The sequence below is a fragment of the Silene latifolia genome, chromosome Y (genome assembly GCF_048544455.1).
Source record: "Silene latifolia isolate original U9 population chromosome Y, ASM4854445v1, whole genome shotgun sequence".
NCBI lineage: Eukaryota > Viridiplantae > Streptophyta > Magnoliopsida > Caryophyllales > Caryophyllaceae > Silene > Silene latifolia.
In genome coordinates, this window is record NC_133538.1 from 380,367,219 (window position 1) to 380,386,766 (window position 19,548).

Below are 19,548 nucleotides of genomic sequence, written 5' to 3' on the forward strand. Positions count from 1 at the left end.
AGGAGACCCTATGTGTTACCTCTCGGCCAGGAGACCTTTCCTCCGCTCATTTCGTCCCAACAAGCTCTTAAGGCTATTTATAGCTCGAAGAGGAATCATAAAGCGTATTAAGGATATTTTATATAACCCCCTACATAAAGGGGGCAAGAAGGGCCTCATTCTATTAAAATATGCATTCCATGGCGAAGTGGCGCTTGAGCCCAGGTAGACCCATTGGACGTCCTTACCTATCGTAACCATAATCAGTCAAAATGACCATTTCCCACTAAGGAAACCTGGTTTTATGCTTTACGAGTGTAACTTTGGTCCTTTTGAGTGTAACCTTGATCTTTTAGTGTAACTTTGATCCCTTATGAGTGTAACTTTGATCCCTTATGAGTGTAACTTTGATCATTTATGAGTGTAACTTTGGTCCTTTATAAGTCCGACCTCCATCAAACACCACCAGCGTCCTCCACCACCAAACCACACCCACTACTACCACCACCTTTACCTCAAAAATTTACTCATATTTAAGTGTAACTTTGGTCGTTTATAAGTGTAACTTTGTTCTTTTATGAGTGTAATTGTGGTCCTTATGAGTAGATCTAAGATTAAAATCTACAAATTTTTTTAGATCTATATAAAGGGATCTCATAAAAAAAATGAGATTTGAAAAAAAGAAAATGTGTAAGACAAGATATGAGAAAATAAATGACAAACGATATTTTAAATATGAAATTTAAAGAAAAAAGTATATAAGAAGACGAGATTTGAAAAAATATAAAACAAGACGATATTTAAAAAACGAAATCTGAAGAATAAAAAAAATGAAAACACAACAACAAAGACAGACCCAACAAAAACAACAACATAAACACAAGAAATCTAAAGAATTAAAAAAAAAAATAATATAAACACAACTTAACGAGACAGAACCAACAACACACAACTACATACCTAACAAACAACAAACGACAATCTTTCCTTTTATAAAAAAAAAAAAACTACAAAAAACAACGATATACACAACAACACAACCACCCACATCCCTTCACTCACCGTCAACCTCCACCACCATTCGCAATTACCAACAGCCCCTCCAATTAGATCTAGTGTCGAAAATGGTGGTGTATGAAGAAGCAAGGAGAAGAGGAAGAAGAAATAGAAAGAGGAGGTGTTGGTGGTGGTTTCGGGAATGGTGGTGTCACGTGGTGGGCTTGGTGTGGAGTGGTGTCGGTCGTCGAATGGTGGGAGGAGGATAGAACTTGTCGTGTGGTGGTCGGGCTGCGGTGGTGGTAGCATGGGGGCATATTTTTTTTGTGGGTGTTTTTTTTTTTTGTAGATATAGCTTTTTTGGGATGGTGGTGGTGGTTTTGGGTCATGGGTGGGGATGGTTTATGCGAGAAAGGAGGTGTGTGGTGGTGGTTGATGCGTGGTGGTGGTGGTGGTGGTGTTACATGTTGCGTGGTGGGTGTTGCGTGATGGTGGCGTGATTAAATGGTGGCGTGATGGGTGGTTGGCGTGTCGGGGTGGTGGATGCCGTCGGTGGTGGGGGTGGCGGTTGGTGTGGTGGACCTGGAAAGAGAAGCAAAGAAGTCGGGAAGGTGGTGCGTGGTGGTAGGAGGCCGTGTCGGATGGGTGGTGGTGGTGAGTGTGAGGAAGAGATGAGAGATTTTTTATTCATTTATTTGGGTTTTAGAGAGATGAGATTATGGTAATTGTGTGAGATGAGAGAGAAGTTGATGGGAGAATAAATTATATATAGTGAATTAATGTTTAATTAATGTGTATTAGTGAATGTACTGAGAGAGGTGTGCTAATGACTCATTAATCCCCCTTTTTTTTGTTTCAATCTCACCCATCCATCTTCGATCTTCCATCATCCAAAAGCTATTGGGAAGACTCATGGACTCAAGAGAAAGGGGTGGACTCAAGTGATCCCTTCTCTCTCTCTCTCCATGTCTCTCTCTCTCTATCTCTCTATCTCTCTCTCTCTCTCTCTCTCTCTCTCTCTCTCTCTCTCTATATATATATATATATATATATATATATATATATATGTATATATTAGTGGATCCGGTGAGAACCACTAATATAATGAGAACCCTTACTAAATCATCCTTAAATCTTGTTCCGAAAGTTTTCATGGATCATTTACCGTTAGTTTAGTTTATTCCAGCACATTTTAGTATAGCTAAACAAAATTTTTTGATTTTATTAACAATGTATAAACTTAATGTACAAAAATACAATTAGGTATACTAAAATGGCTATAGATGCACTGAAACGGATACTAGGTGCATGAAAATTGTAACATGCATGAAAATGATTACTAGGTGCATGAAAATATCAGGCTCTAGGTGCACAAAAACGAGTTCTAGGTGCATGAAAATTGTTAAATACATGAAAAATGACTAGTAGGTGCATGAGAATTAATAAAATGTTTCTCGTCTCGATTCCGGTCAATAATTTATACTTTTTGGACCAAGAAATATGTTATCTAGGCATAAAATTCTATGCCGAATTCAAATATGTCGTTATTTTTTAGAAAAAATCGGTAAGGTGGATTTCTCACGGTTCTCACTATGTAGGTGGTTCTCACCGGATCCCATATATATATATATATATATATATATATATATATATATATATATATATATATATATATATATAGAATTAGGATCACATGAGTCACCCTATCTTTTTGAGTCCCGCGAGTCCACTTATGTATCACACGTAGCACACAAAATATCACGTTTTTTTTACAATAAGGTTTTTTTTTTTTTAAAAAAAAAAAAACCCAAGGTGTGATATTGTTTAGTATAACCTGTGATATTGTATCTGAATATGTGAGTCCAGTAAAAGAGTATCACAAGTTATACAAAACAATATCACACCTTACGATAAATAATATCACTGTTTGTACTAAACAATCTCACGAGTTATACTATACAATATCACACCACTGAACCTAATTCCGCCTTTCACTCCGCCTTTCACCATCTTCATTGTCAAGTCGGTTGACTATTACCCTGGAGAATTAATCATTTTAGTAATTGATTACGTCCATTTCAGGAGTGTGTCAAATAAAATTTGCAACTGAAACTAGAGGTTTGCAAATTTGGTAGGTTTTCTACGAACTTAAATCTAGAGGTTTTTGGATAGCAGGGATATTTAGTCATGCCATTTAATGTGATTTAAGCAAGATTTCGTGGTAGGAATCATTAGGTTGGTACAAAGGCCAACATTATCTCGAGACTTTCGATCGACCCCCTGAGTTTGAACTGTATAACAAACAACATTTGGTGTGAGAATATTGCCAATAGAGAGGTCCCTTGTGCACTCCTAGCAAGTACTGTGGTAATTTTGTGGCCCCAGTAGTCAACTTTTGCATTCCCACGGAAAGGAATGTGATTTCATCGAGACGCTCTATATCACAGGCCGGAGGATCAAAAGTCTGAAACCATTGATGCAACTGCTCAATTATGCCAACTGTGGTAGGTTACAATTACTCTAATTTGCTGGGGGTTAGGATGGAGAATGAAGATGACCATGAGAGAAGAAGATGGCTGATTGTGCTTTTCATTCACAATTCATAACCGATACATTGATATCTCTGTCTCAACTTACACTGCTGGATAAGAGCGTGTGAAAAAAAATTACTGTAAAAGAAAAGAAGTGATACTCTTGTGTACAATGTGTGATATATAAGTGGACTCACACACACACACACACACACACACACACACACACACACACACACACACACACACACACACACACACACACACACACACACACACACACACACACACACACACACACACACACACACACACACACACAAGTAGAGATGACAGTGTTTGATATGAATCAGAACAACGAGATAATTGCGTTAACGGGTCTGTGAATTTAATTGATTAAGTGTATGTGTTTGTTTCGTTATATTCTAATCTCTTTTTTGTGTGTGTGTTTATGTTTTGTTATGTTCTAATCTCTTTTTCTTGTGTGTGTGTGTGTGCGTGCGTGCGTATGAGCGCGAGCGCGCGCGTTTGTGTGTGTTTGTGTGTGTGTCCTTATTTAGGATGTGTCATTCACGAGTCTGTCGTCCTGAAGAGTTTAATATGCGCCCTGACACTGATTTTGAAACTCATGTTCCACAATTGGAAGAATATATGAAATCATATAGGAAGAGATGGGACAGTAGATATCGGACCGACACATATTTGAGAGATTTCACCTTGATTAACACCTGTTTTGGGTGGATTCTACGCAAGGCTGAATCAGGTCAGGGCAGAATGATTGCGGGGTTAACTAGCTCAATTTTATCTATAATGACTGCAGGGCAGGACAGAACATGTGTAAAGTAAAGCAAGTAAGGAAAATAAATAATACAACAGAATTTATACGTGGAAAACCCTTAAATGGGAAAAAACCACGGGCACCAAGCCAGGAGCGGATTTCACTATGATTTGAGAGAATTATAATGTTAGGATCATAATATAATGTATTTTCTCTAAGTATTGTAGTTGTGTTGCTTGTAGTATGATGGATTGTGTCTTCAAATGATCTTGGCTCTTCCTTATATAGTTATCCATGAACGGCTGAATAATCTTCTCCTTAATGGCGTAGTATTCCCTCTTAATGGCGCCTTTAATTGCCTCTTAATTTCTCTTAATTACCCGGATAAATGTCTTGTCTCCATGATTAATTCTCCTCCTTAATTACTCTCTTAATTACTGAATTTATATGATAACTATCACATATAATCCTTGTTGACTTGGTCAAATATTATATTTACACTTGACCGTTATCCTCTCATGCCTGGTGCCAATCCTGAGCTACCCTGACACTTCTGTCCTGATCGTATGGCCAGGGTAGGAACCAATCCTGAAGATAGTGTGAAATATCACGCCCAACAATTGCCCCTTATCTCCTCATTATCGATGGACCAGGCCAGAAATGAGGAGATAATCATCTCTTAATTTGAGTAACTTCCTCAAGACGATTTATCATGCTTATCATTAAAAACGGCTAGTTGATTAAAATGTGACAAGTGTTCAATTAATGCAACCGCCTTAAATTACTGCATGCCACTTGCAGTAAACCCTAATCTTCACCGCATTATAAATACTTTTCACCACTTGTTTTAACCTTTACCAAAAAATAAATCATTTCCTTCAATTCTTCAAACCCGTCTTCAATCTTCATCTTCAAACTTCAATTAATTTCCCCGAAATTTCCAGAAAACAACAACATGGTAACCAAGAGAAAGTCCACCAGGGGTGCTGCTGCTCCAAGCACTCCATTCGTCCCAAACCCTGTTGAAACAACTTTTAAAAACAAACCTGAAACTTCTGAAAATCCATCTTTTGTTGCTCCTGTTGAGATGATGTCTATCTTTCACAAGAACTTTGAATTCAAGCCAACGAAAATGCTTCATGATCAGCACTCTCTCCAAAACCTAGCAGAGCTACTGGGGTTTCAACTTCTGGCAGTGAGATTCTTTTTCCTTTGTTTTTCTTCAAGATAGGTTAATTATAGTAATTATCTTTATTACTGATATAGTGCCTCGTATTGTAGCTACTAGATCATCCACTAGACTTGCCAGGTTTGACATAGCAAACCTGAATGCCGGGCTTGCTAAAGTCAAGGAGAAGGGCTCTCAAGGCAGCGGTGGTCCTGTATCTAGTGTTGGGACTGAGGTTGAGAAGCCAATTGATCTGACTGATGCCCCAGCTATCCCTATTGAGACCAGTTCAACAGCCCAGAAGAGAAAGTCGGAGGAGGCTAATATTCCTACCCCTGTCAGGGAGGGTAAGGCCAGGGTTGACAATCTGGATGCTGCTAGGGAGAAGATTCAGAGCTTTGCCAATTCCAACTCTCCTTCAACGCTGTCAATAGACCATATTGAGACTTCCACCAAGGCTGTTGTTGCGGTGGATCATGCTGTCAATCTTTTGACTAATGTTGTTTGATCTTTGCATGAGGTACTTCATACTTTTTCTTTACTTGGTTAGTAAGCTTCTTGGTTTATCTTTTCTTACACTTTTCATTTTTCTGATCAGGGTGCAGCAGCTTCTCCTTAATGATTATTAGGCTACCTCTCTGGTGGCTAGGATTGACATTCTCAATGCTAACTTTGATAAGCTGAAGTCTGAGCTTTCCTTTGCTCAAACTAACCTGGTTGCTGCCAAAGCTGATCTGCGGAGAGTACAGGTTGAGCATGATGCTGCCAAAGTTGATGTTGGGTCCAATAAGCAGATGTAGCAGGAGGCGCTGGTGATAGAGCTAAAATTGTGTCACCTATATAAAAATAATCCTAAATTACTTCTAACAAATAGCTAGCAGAAAGAGGGGTTGAATCCACAAAGAGATGGTCGAATATGGCAAATTACTATGAATGATTCTAAAATATTAAGGTAACGGTATGATTGATTGATTGTTTGTTACTATTTAATGAGATTTAACAATAAATAAGAAAGTCTAAGGTGACCGGGTTCACTATGCAATTAAATTGGGGAAGAACGAATTAATTACTAAGTCAGTTATCAATTTAACTATTTAGGTTAAAGACACGTCTGGTCAGATCTAGTGTCAACCTTAGAACAATTCTGATGTGCGGTCGCTACTATCAGATTACTCTATACTTATAGTCTACCCTTAACCAGGCTTTTGATCTTAGGTTTTGGGTTTCTAAACAGTCAACTAGTTCTACTGTTACCCCATCCCTTTCTGAGACGGTGGTCCCTGCTGCTGCCACCGTCACTAGCTCTGTTACTGTTACTGCCGCTGCTACCACCACAGCTTATGTCCCTTCTATGGTGACGACCCCTGCTGCGTCGTCACCTGCTATCGCAGCTGCTTTGTCATCAGGTTTAGTGCCTCGACCAGTCACAGGCCGCGCTCCTGGACTGACTTCTTCTTCTTTGGGTATTTCTGGATGGGGACGGGGTCGAGGAGCCCCTACTGCTGGACGTACTGCTGCCACGTTCTAAGCAGACGATTCCTTGGACCCGCTTCCTGATTTTCCTGAGGTACGTTTCGTGAACTCGATTCATCGTAAACGTTTTAAAAATTTAATGCACTGTGACATCACTTCTACTAAGTTTTTGTGTCGGACTTCACTTGAGAGACTGGGGATTTACGAGCCTGTAGCCGAAATTTTAAACGGGATGGGGATGACCGGGTTGACCACAATGCATGCACTGACCTACGAGCAGATGACCCTTGAGTTTTTCACCTCTTTCACCTTCTCGGCTGGTGCATATGACACTGACCCGGAGAGCTCTTGTGTCTCCATTAGACTGTTTAACCAGACCACTTCTTGGACCTTAGCTGAGTTTGGGAGGCGGTTATGTTTGTCTTCTCACGGCCATCAGGACCCTCCACGGAAGGTCCTGCGCTTAGTTTGGCCTACTTTGGCACAGACTCCCTATGACCAGCGGAAGCTGGCTCACGTTCACCTTCCCCCGGCCCGTTACTTTTTGCGTCTCCTTGGCGGGATGATTTTTGGCCGTAAGGAGCCTAACAACATTAACAATGTTGAGTTGTCTATTTTAGGTGGCTATTTAAACATTGATAGCGCTGGCCCCTTTGTTCTTAACATTGCTTACTTGACAGCTCAGCATTTTAATGCTGTCGGGCACGATTTCTTGTGGAGGCATAGCCTCCTACCTCGCTCGTTCTCTCTTCACTGACTTTCCTCGAGGCTTGACACACTTAGATAAGGAAGCGGACTTAGATATTAACGCCATGCAGGCAAGGTTTTGGTTAGCTAAGGATTAGCGGACTTGGAAGATCTGTGGTTCCGAGTCCGTGACCTTACCGTTTCCCGACCTATCCCGTCTTTCACCCTTGACCACTTTGTCGGGTAGGTTACCTCCACCTCTGCCTTCCTACCACCTCACACTCGCTCCTCCCACTACTTCTGCTCCTAAGAAGCGGAAGACACCTGAGACTGGAGAGGGGTCCACACCGACTGATGATGGACAGACTTCCACGCCCACGCCTACACCGACACCTATCCCTACTCCTTCTGTGACACAGCCAGTTTTGCCGGCTAATTTTTTTCCTCCTACCCCCTTTGTTGCGCCTGAGGTCATGGACCAAGGGCGTCGTGGCGGTTTGCTCCTTGAGTTGTGCAGTCGAGCAGCTCGTATTGAGCAGGACCAGGCATTTGCCTTATTCCCTCTGTAAGAGTATCACCTGAGGCGAGGACGTTCCGTTCCAGACGGCTGGCCACACCCTTCTTTCTACCGATTTCCGGCGGAGGGGTACCCGCAACCAGAGAGCGAGGAGGACACAGCTGAGCAGGAGGAGAGAGCTAGAGCTGACGAGAGGAGGAGACAGGAGCAAGAGTGAGATCCCGACTACACGGTGGTAGATGAGGAGGAGGCTGTTGACGAGTAGCTGCTGGTCTACTCACTTCCCCAGTTTTCTGGCTGGTTTGGGGAAGTTCGTATATTTTGTATGTATTTCTGCTTTTATTTATTTTCCATCTCCTTATTTATTTATTGTATTCATTCATTTATTGGTTGTTTTATCCTGTTCCCCGTATATTTACTGCTGGTGTATGCTGGAGGACAACGAGGGCGTTGTCCGTTTTGGTTTAAGGAGGGTATTGTATCCTGTGAGTCTGCATTTGCATTTGTTTTGCATTCACGTTTATTTTTTTTTTTTTGCATCGTATTTTATTTCAAAAAAATGAAAAAATCACAAAAAAAATAGAAAAATTCAAAAATATCAAGTTTCATTTTACATATAGGTCGAGTCGGAACGGTAGATTTCTGTGATGATTTGCATTGTAACTTGTCATTTCACTTGAGCCTTTCATCTAATTGGCAGTTATTAGCTTTGTCATGTGCATAGTCTACGAGTTAATGTTAAAAATACAGCTGATCAAATAGACTTGACCTTAAAAATTGGCAAACTGCTTTAAAATTTCTAAGTTATTAGAGTCGTATAAGTGGTGTCATTCATGACCAGTTCATGTAGTAATTGAGAGTAGTATACTCCTTGCATAACATGTTCATCACTTTGCACTTTTATGTAACTCAATTGCCTTTACTTGCATACATTCGGGTTTGTGGTCGGTGTCACATGCAGTGAGGTGCTTGCAATTTTCTCTTTCTTTTATTTTCACCCATTAGCTCCACATTAGCCAGACTTAGCCTTTTGACCCATTAACTACAACCAAATTAAGCCTGCCTGTCAACCTAGTTTAGTGTGTTTTTGTGGTATATTTCTCATTTATAAGAGTTGGTTTGTTCTTATTCATATGGAGGTTGTAGAAAAGAAATAAATGTGGGCAAGAAAACGAGAAAAGCATGGAAGAAAAAGAAAAAAACAAAAAAAAACAAAAAATCAGAAAAAGAAAGAAAAAGAAAAGAAAAAGAAAAGAAAAAGTTAGGCAGGAAAATGAAAAAAAGATAGACCGTTTAAAAAAACGAAGTTTGTGACGGTCTTACTCCTATGTTTTATTCTATATCATTTGAGGAGTTGTTTCTTGGTTAGTGAGTTTTGTGCCAAAGAAGGGCACATGTGTTCGATTTCATAATCAGCTGAGAATTGGATATGTTTAGTATGGTACTGTTTAGGTGCTAGCTTGACGCTTTACCTCCACATATCCCATATCTGTTTTGCCTTTTCTTACCTGTAGCCTTAGTTTTCCATAACATTTGTAAGCCCTCGGCTGTGATGGGCATTGTTTGGTTGGAATATATGTATGGTGATTAGAATCGTCTATCATTTTTGTTGCATGCATGTTATATGGGTCGTAGTTTAGGTGAGTGACTGTTTTCTCTTCTTCTCTTACACATTTATATTCACCCTTTGCTTCATGAGAGAAGAGTGACCGGTGAGAGTCCGATTTTAAAGGTCTTGCAAGGTCGACAGGTCAGCTTATTTATAGGCATCATAAAACTCGTTTGCGCTTGACTGTTGTAGCTATAAATGTTAGTTTTGATTGCATTAAATGGTTTAAGTGGACAAGTTATAGCTAGCTCATAGTTTTCATATCCGTTCCATTAGTTTGCATTTAGTTTAATCGAGGACGAGTAAAGGTTCGGCTTGGGGAAATTTGATACGTTCAATTTATATAGTCTTTTTAGCCTCTTATTGCACGCATTTCTGTATCATTTTCATTGCTTTGTATTGCAAAATGCCCCGAAGTGGCTACTTTGGTTCGTTTTGTCTCATTTGTAGGAATGGACCTTAGAGTGCCGATATCGTACCTTTTTCGTTGCTCTTAGCATGCATTTTGAGGAGATGGAGATTTAGATTAGAATGTCGTACCTCGGGAAGCTTGAAGGATGTCCTTGGAAGCTAACCAAACGAGTCCAAGCTGTTTTTCAGTGGAAGACACTCGCTCGAGAGGTTTTGTGTTGGATCGAGTGGAATTGGCAGTTGAAGATGTTCGATCGAGTCCCTGTTGTACTCGATCGAAGTTAGCTGTTTTGGAGGTGACGATCGAGAGCTACATCTGCTCGATTGAGAAGAATTGCTTAATAATCACTCGATCGAGAGGAATTAAATGCCTTGATCGAGTGATTAGCTTATATACACGGGATTCTGATTTCATGTTAGTTTTTTTTTTTTTTTTTTTTTTTATGTTAATAAACGCTTTCTTATATAAAGGAAGTCGTCATTAGGTCTTAATTACGCTTGAATACACTACTTTACTCTTAATTACTGCTGGGAATTCTTTGCTTTGCCTCTTTAATCCGGATTCGCTACTTTGTAATCTTCTCCTTCTATTAATCTCAATTTAGTTCTTGCTTGCTCTTAATTATTGTTCTTCTTTACTTCATTGTCCTTTAATTACTACTTTATTGTTATTATTGTTAGTATATAATTCACAGCTTAATTCTATTTATCATGTATCTTGTTAGCATATTCATTATTGTTATTGTTGTTAATTACATCAAAAGTATGAGTAGCTAATTCCCCTTATGTTAGGATTAGGGGAGCCATGGTAGAGAAGTGACGATGTTGTGAATAGGCTAGATGATTGACTGTGAGAACTGTTTTATAACAATATAACTGTAATAAGTTTAGTTGAGTGCACGATTCTAAAACCCCTAATCTGGTTAAATTCGCTCATGGATCGGAAGATTGGAATGAACATACCTGTTATGAACAGTAGACTACCCTAATGAGGACGGAAGTTAAGTTAGTTGTAATCTAGGGTGGATAGCGGACCGGAAGGACCTTCCCCTTGCCCTTCTCACAGTAGATCATCTGGACTATTTATGACTGAGTTAGGAAACTGCCATGGTGAATCGAAATCCAGACATATCTCTCTCTATCTGATCACATACTTTGCTTTTCTTACCTTTATTGCTCTTGTCTTTACTTCTCTTGCCTTAGACCTTCAGTAGTTTAGAAACCAATTTAAAAACCCCCCATTTGTTACTAGATAGACGTAATTAATAGATAGATACATTAGCCTCCCTGTGGAGATCGACCCTACTTACCGTTGACTTCTATTAGTAATACTTAGGTATTTATTTTTGATACTAAAACGACGGTATCACGAGACACTGAACTAGTTCAACGTCTCAAACTAATTAAAAAACAATGAATACAAGTAATAAAGTAATAGAGATTAATTAACAAATCATAATTATAATTTCCCCCAATTTAATCAACATAGATTCCCCTTAACCCTAGATAGAAATTAGCTACGCATGATTAAAGAAACAATACCAATAATAAGGGAATAATAATGAAAAGACATAATTAAAGGAGAGATAAAAATACCGAACAACGATTAATTGAATGATTAAAGTCTAAATCGATCTTGTATAGAGTATAAAAAAAAGGTTTTTGAGAGAGTTCTATATGTGTTCTACTTTTCCTCATAAATAATAGCATCCCCTAATAAAAGTCCCCTAGTCGCTTTAATACGTGTTGCAGGACGCTCCAAAGTAGGTTATTATACAAGTCCCATAATTGGGAACGGTTGTCCCGAACTCAGCAACTTCATGTCCTAAACATGGGAATGCTTCGTCCCAAACTCGGGAACGCTATCTTCTCTTTTAGAAACTAATATCGTGAGATGTCGTGATAGGGAGACATCAAGCCTCATTGTACTTGACTTGGAATCATGCAAATTAGGTCAAAACTCGATCATGTCCATCAAGCATCAATTGCGAGTCCCTAAAGCAAATCAAAACATCTTCAATATCATCCTCAATCCAATCAATGCTCTTCCTCCATATCCGTCCGTCATAAGAGTAGATAAAATGTCCCAAAACTACCCTTTCCTACAAAACCATTTAAAACAACAAAGACACTCGAAAAGAGCATAAGTTCCAAAAAACCGCTCCTCGGAGTACATATAATACATGAAAAGCACAAGAATAAAGGCGGTAAAAGCATATAAAATAACAACATATCAGCTGGACAGGAATGAGGAGCTCTGCCTTGAGAAGGTTGATTTGGAGGGCAAACTAGATGATGCAGCCTTATATTTCTTTATCAAGGGTAAGGCTGCTGCCATGTCTGAGCCTGTAGAAGCCACGACAAAGTGGAACCTTGAAGCTGAGATGGCTATCGCTGTTATAAGGTATCCTGATCTACACAACCTATGTGAAGATCAGGAGGTAGACTCTCCAGGAGAGCAGGATGCTGATGCTGAGGATGTCAAAAGGGTAAAAGATGTCGCTGCTGATGGTGCTTCCAAGGGAGAGCAGTAGTTTTTAATAATAATTTTTATCTGGTTTGGCCAATTCACGGGGGATGTCCCTGGAAAAACAATTTGATATTTTGGTGCTCCTGGCCAAGGAGATTATCCCTGACAGGATAGATATATTTTGCTGCCATTGCCCTAAGGGTAAGGGCTTTAATGATATAAAATTCGCCTTTCAGGCTTTCTTTTTCAATCATGTCTGGAATATTTTCAAATCTGTTCATCCTGTTAAACCTGTTTTCTTCAAACCTGTTAAACATATTTTCCTCAACCCTGTTAATCTGTTTTCTTCAAATCTGTTAACATGTTTTTTTCAAACCTATTAACTTGTTTTTTTCAAGCCTGTAACCTGTTTAATTTCTCAATCCTGTGTAGATCTTCAACCATGTGCAGTTTTTATCCTGTCATGGTTGAAGTGGCTAGGAAGTCGGTCTGTCTAGAGGGATTATGTCCCCGGTCTGTCTGGAGGGCTTGGTATTCGGCCTGTCTAGAGGACATTGTACGTGTAGTCAGGATCTTTCACCTTCTTACCCGTCACATTGATGCGTCCAGCCGTTGTAGAGGTGTGCGGTAAATACCAAGGTCAAATAGTTATTTCATGTCTGATTGGTCCTGTATTTTCCGTATCTGGCGCGGGTTACCAACTACGTTAGGCACGACAGGGTGCAAAAATTAAAAATACTTGAACAAAAAATAAAGCTAAAATATAATAGAGTAGCCCTCAATCCTGAAGTCTTATTCATGCAATATCAAATCATGCATAATTTTTCACGATTCAAATATTATATTTAGAGATGCATATATCATGAGCAGGGTTGAATATTTCAAGTTTCACATATAGTGTGCACATAATGTTTGCATGCTGAACACATAAGACACGCAAACAAGCAAATCATACAGGGTAAAACATTTCAGAAGTAGTATTGGATTTTTACCTGATCAGGACAGGGTATGGCTGTATTATTCTGAGAATTAATATATGAAATAATTTCAAATGAGTTACATTCCAAGACCTTGGAATAATTTATGCTTCCAAAGTTTGGAGCTTGTATGCTCCTTGTCTGACGATTAAGTCAATTAAATATGGGCCTGCCCATACATGGGCTAGCTTGCCTACTGATTTTTCTTTTTTATTTGGGAATACTTTTCGTAGGACAAGGTCCTCTTCTCTTAAAACTCTAATCTTGACATTTTTATTATAGCTCTTTGCTACTGCTTGTTAATATGATGTTATCCTGATTTTGGCAGCATCTCTCAATTCTTCTGTTAAGACTAGGCTGTCTTGCATCAGGTTGATGTTTGCTTCAATGCTGTTCAGGCTATATCTTGAGGTTGTGTGCACGTAGGCCACCTACACGCCAATCTGCGGACATGTAGCGGTCTGAAAGCCACGTTCGGGGACGTAGAAATGATTTCAACCGGATCGCTTAAGATTAGGCTGTTTCATCTCGATGAAGGTCTTAAAATGATGCAGAGATGTTCGGAGTCGCCACCAAAAAATTATAGGATGCCTGGAAATCGTTCTAATCCACTTTATACCTCGGTCAAACGAAGCACGAAGCATTGCTTGACATAGGTACTAAAGATAAGGACTCGTTCCTCTTTTAGCATCGTATCGCTAGAATGACTCCCGTACACCCTAGATAAGGCCATCCATTATCCAAAGGTTCTAAGTAAGAGGTGAGGCTACGTATTGGGAAACTCTTTAATCGAACACCCAATCTAGCCCGCAGTAGCGGCCTCTACTGATCGATCTTGGTTGGTTAAGTGCAAAAGTTGATAAAATGGGTTTAATGCATGAATGCGCATCCACAAGTTTAAACCTAACATGTAAGATTTGCTATGTCGTTTGTTTATCCAAATATCAAGTAATTGATGTCAAGTTGGATTTAAATGTTGATTTGCATGCAAAGACGTAAATTAAACATCCATTTACCAAATTAGGTTTACGGTGCTTAACATCCATTTTGTAAATAAAAATTATAAAACGTGTATGCTTGACTGTTTCGTCACCGTTCTCGAATTAAATCGACATGGCATATATGTTAGCCAAGGATGACATGCAATATGGTTAAGATAAAGAGAAAATAAAAATGAAATAAAATGAAAGGTGTTTGATATGAACTAATTATATTAAGTTCATTGCTTGGTAATTAGTCGACATTTATCATCGTTCTCGGGATTAAACCGACATGTTATATGTGAACCAAGGATGATTATGAATATGACTAAAATGATTGCAAATGTGAATAAATGAGAAAAATGAAAGAAATAGGAGATGAAAATGTTCAAATCTCCGTAAGTTTATTATTAACCAATAATATCATCGTTACACAGGATAAAACCATCATGGTATAAATAACCAAGGATGATTTCGGTAATGGTAAAAAACATTTATCATGAAAATGATTTGAAATGGTAAAAAAAACGTTTGGAGAAAAGAAAGAAAAATGAAAGAAAACATTAGGAATGATGAACTCAAACACGTTGAGTTCTTACCTGAGAAGCCATAAGAGGCACGAGCCCCTAGGCGAGGCAACAAGCCTCTATGTCAGGCCAAAACTCGGTTTTGGCTCGATCTTTCCAAGTTTTGAATCGTGTTATGCATGTTTTATGATGTTAAAGTCATAAAAAGGGTAAAATGAACATGAAATAAGATGATTAATTACACCCTCATACTTACATGTTCGGTTGCTTGACTAGAAATCGACAAAGTGTAAAACTTATGAGTCGAAAAGCTCGATTTGAAAAACCGTTTTGTAAATATGGAATGTTACTTTGCTTTAGTGTGAGTTTAGTTGGTCGAAGTGGTAATTTAAGTGTTTTCAATGAACGATAACGGTACCAAACAATGTGTATGGCTCGTGTTTTCAATTGGTAGGTCGAAACACGTGTTGGTTTTTTACTTTAGAAATCGAGGCCTAGAATTTTAACGGAGGAAGAAAGGGCAAACTCTCGCATTAGTGTAAATGGTGGTGCTTGAAGGGTATTTATAGAGGAATGTGTGGTGTTGTGCATTTTAGTCGACAGGGCCATACAGGCCACCTATTGTGGCACGAGTATATTGGCGATACAAGGGGTTGTCTTGTCCCTTTAGCAAATTTGGAATTTGTGGTTTGTTCTATCCTAGGTTTTGTTGGATATGTTTTATGGTCATTGTGTTTGCACCGTGTACAATAAGATGTGGGTGATATTTGGGGTGGGTTTGTTGTGTTTGACCCGGGTTTCAGTCGTGTTTGATTCGATTTGAATTTTGAGTCGGTTTTTGGTCCCTTGTTGGTTTAAACTCTAATTAGTGTCATTGCGACCCCGTCGTCGTGAATAAAACACTCCATGTATTTTTGAAATGTTTCAACATGTTTTTCATTTTCGAAAATGTTTTTTGAGACGTAGCGATTTCCGAAACATGTTGTAGTCCGATAATCATCGGGTGTTTGTTGGTGATTCCACATATACCGGGTATCTATAAGTTTGTACACGTACTTCTGCAGGGATGCGTGCTTCACAGCCATACACCAAAGAATAAGGTGTCTGGCCAGTTGAAGTTTTTGGAGTTGTCTTGTTTGCCCATAGCACTAATGGAAGTTCTTATGTGCATCTGCCCCGTCTTCTTTTCAGCTTCTTCTTCAAGAAATTGATGACTACTTTGTTACTTGACTCGGCCTTACCGTTTGCTTTTGGATAGCCAGGGGTTGATGTTACAAGGTTGATATTCCATTTAGTAGAGAAAGCCATGGTTCTTTTTTCAACAAATTGTGTGCCATTATCACATACTATTTCTGAAGGGACTCCATATCTACAAATGATATCCTTCCTGATAAAGGATATTACTTCCTTCTCAGTGACTTGCTTGAAAGAATCAGCTTCTATCGATTTCAAGAAGTAGCCAGTCATGGCTAGCATGAATACTTTCTGTCCTTGAGCTACTAGTAGCTTCCCTACTATGTACTTGTCCAACTTCATGAATTGCCAGGTGTGGAAATTGAATAAAGTAACTCTGACAGTTGGTGAATTATTGTAGCATGTATGTGGCAGGCTTCACATTTTATACAGTACTCTAAGCAGTCAGCCCTCAGGGTTGGCCAATAATAACTAGTTTTGAGTATCTTTCTTGCCATGCTTCTGCCGTCTTTATGCTTGCCACAATATCCATCATGTATCTCTTAGAGCACTTGTTTGGCTTCATGTGGTTCAAGGCATCTGAAGTATGGTCCAGCCTGAGATCTTTTAAACAAAGTGTTATTGATGATAGAATAAGTAGAAGCTCTAGTTTTAAATGCTCTAGCCTCGCCCCTGCCCCGAGGTAGTATACCTTCCAGGAATCAATCATAATAAGGCTTAGTCCATGAATCATTGTCAGTATTTATAGGGTTCACCTGTTCAGGCTTGCTGATGGCAAGTTCAAGTAAATGCACAATGCGTACTTTGTCAAAGACTACAGGGGTGAAATTTGAACCAAGGTTGGCCAGAGCATCAGTCTGGATATTCAGGTCTCTTGGTATTTGTTCAATATCAAATGAATGGAACTTAGCGCAAATTTTTTTAACATACTCCAGATATAAAATCATTTTCTCATCCTTTACTGTATAAATTCCTTTTATTTGATTGGCAATTTTAAGTGAATCTTTTTTTACCTTCAAGTTCTGAACACCGAGGCCGAGACTTACCTTGAGTCCTACTAAGAGGGCTTCATACTCAGCTTCATTATTGGTAGCTTTGAACTCACACCTCACCGCCTGGTCTATTATGTCCCCTTAGGGCGATTTTAGCACTAATCATAACCCAGTACCCCACACATTGGATGCCCCGTCTGTGAATAAGATCTATTCTTGGTCTGAGGTTTTATCGTCTAATTGGTTAACTTCCTTGGCCATGTCTGATTCTAGGTTAGGGCTGAAATCAGCCACAAAGTTTTCTAAGGCCTGTGATTTAATGGATGTCCTGGTTCAAAGGTGATATCATAGGTGCTAAGCTGGACTGACCATTTGGCCATCCTGCCTGAGAGTTCAGCCTTCCTCAGGACAGATTTTATGGGTAGGTTAGTCCTGACTATTATGGGGTGACACTCAAAATAAGGACGCAACTTAGCACAGGACATAATTAAAGCTAAAACATACTTTTCAAGTAAATCATACCTCATTTCAACATCTAGTAAACTTTTACTTACATAGTAGACGGGGTGTTGTTGACCTTCTTGTTCTTTTACCAAGATTGCACTTACTGCGGTGTTAGTTACGGATAGATATACGGACATGTGTTCTCCTTTTTCTGGCTTGGCCAGTAAAGGTGAAGAGGAGTGATATAGCTTTAAATCCTGGTAGGCTTCTTCATGTTCAGATGTTCATTGGAACTGTTTGTTTTTCCTGAGCAGGTCAGAAGATTTGGATATGAACCTATTCAGAGCAGCAACCCTGCATGTCAATTTATGAATGTCCTTGGCAAACGTATGTGACTGTAATTCCAGTATAGCTTTAATCTGTTCAGGACTAGCCTCTATCCCCCGTTTTGTCACCATGTAGCCTAGGAACTTCCCTGTAGAAACTCCAAATTGGCATTTTGTAGGGTTGAGTTTCATGTTGTATTTCTCCAGAATTTGAAATGTTATCTCTAAATGCTTCACATGATCTTGTGTGTTCTTGGATTTTACTACCATGTCATCGATATAGACTTCCACAGTGTCTCCAATCTGCTCTTTAAACATCATGTTGACTAGGCGCTTGGTATGTTGCCCCTGCATTCTTTAGACCGAATGCAATGGCAGTATAACAATATATGCCTCGGTCAATAAAGAATGCAGTACTCTCCTGGTCACCAGGGTGCATCTTTATCTGGTTGAATCCACTGGAAGCATCCATGAATGTCAGCATTTCGTGCCCTGCTGTTGCATCTACCATGGCGTCAATGTGTGGTAGAGGAAATGGGTCTTTAGGGTAGGCTGTGTTCAGGTCAGTGTAATCTACACAGACTCTCCACTTGTCGTTCTTCTTCTGCACCACTACCACATTTGCCAGCCATTTAGGGTACATTACTTTTGTTATCATGCCCATGTCCAAGAGTTTGTCTACCTCTTCATTAATGATAACATTTCTTTCTGGTGCAAATTTTCGTCGTTTCTACTGCAAAGGCTTGAAAGATGTGTCAATATTAAGCCTATGAGTAATAACATTAGCACTAATTCCAGTCATATCAAAATGAGAAAAAGCACAATAAGAAGACTTATTTTTGAGGAAACTTACTAACTCAGGCCTGATAGAATCAGGGGCGTCAAACCCTACTAAAACATACATGTCAGGATACTCAGGGTTGAAAATTACCTGACCTATTTCCATCCTTGATGGTAATACATATTTGCTCCTGGGCTGACTTATGCTCACCTTTGATAGTTGTTACTCCCTTGTAATACTACGATTTTATGAGTCTCTGGGTACTCTATCGAGTGGGCCTTACTCTGTCGAGTAAGTGTGTTTTGCGTTTTAAAATAGTTTCTGATCTGTTGGGTACTCGATCGATTAGCCTTGGTACTCGATTGAGTAGGCGGCACTCGATCGAGTACGCCAGTTACTCGATCGTGTAGCCGGTTTACGGGGGGATAATTTGTCGGGTTTTGTTAATAATGCGAATTAATATATAAACACTCCCGTCACTTTCTTTAAACACTTTTACAAACCTAATTACTTTCAAAGAGAAAACAATCTACGTTCTTCGCATCAATCGCGTTATTGGCAAATCCTGGAGCTTGAAAGGTCGGATTTCACCTTTCTTTATACCGTTGTAATCCTTGCGTCGAGGGTAAGATCTACGTATTGTTTTTATAGTATTTCGTTAAAGTTAGTTAAACCCTAATTTGGGGATTTGGGGGTTTTGTTGTATTT

General features: G+C 39.3%; 1 protein-coding gene across 1 annotated transcript in view; it reads left to right on the forward strand.

The window, feature by feature from the left end:
• The first annotated feature begins 18,529 nt into the window (after positions 1-18,529).
• The window catches only part of LOC141631940 (uncharacterized), a 4,118-nt gene continuing 3,099 nt past the window's right edge, over positions 18,530-19,548 (forward strand). Inside the window, exon 1 of the mRNA XM_074444542.1 lies at positions 18,530-18,584. Within this exon, the coding sequence (XP_074300643.1) occupies positions 18,530-18,584 (55 nt within the window). The remainder of the gene's footprint in view (positions 18,585-19,548) is intronic.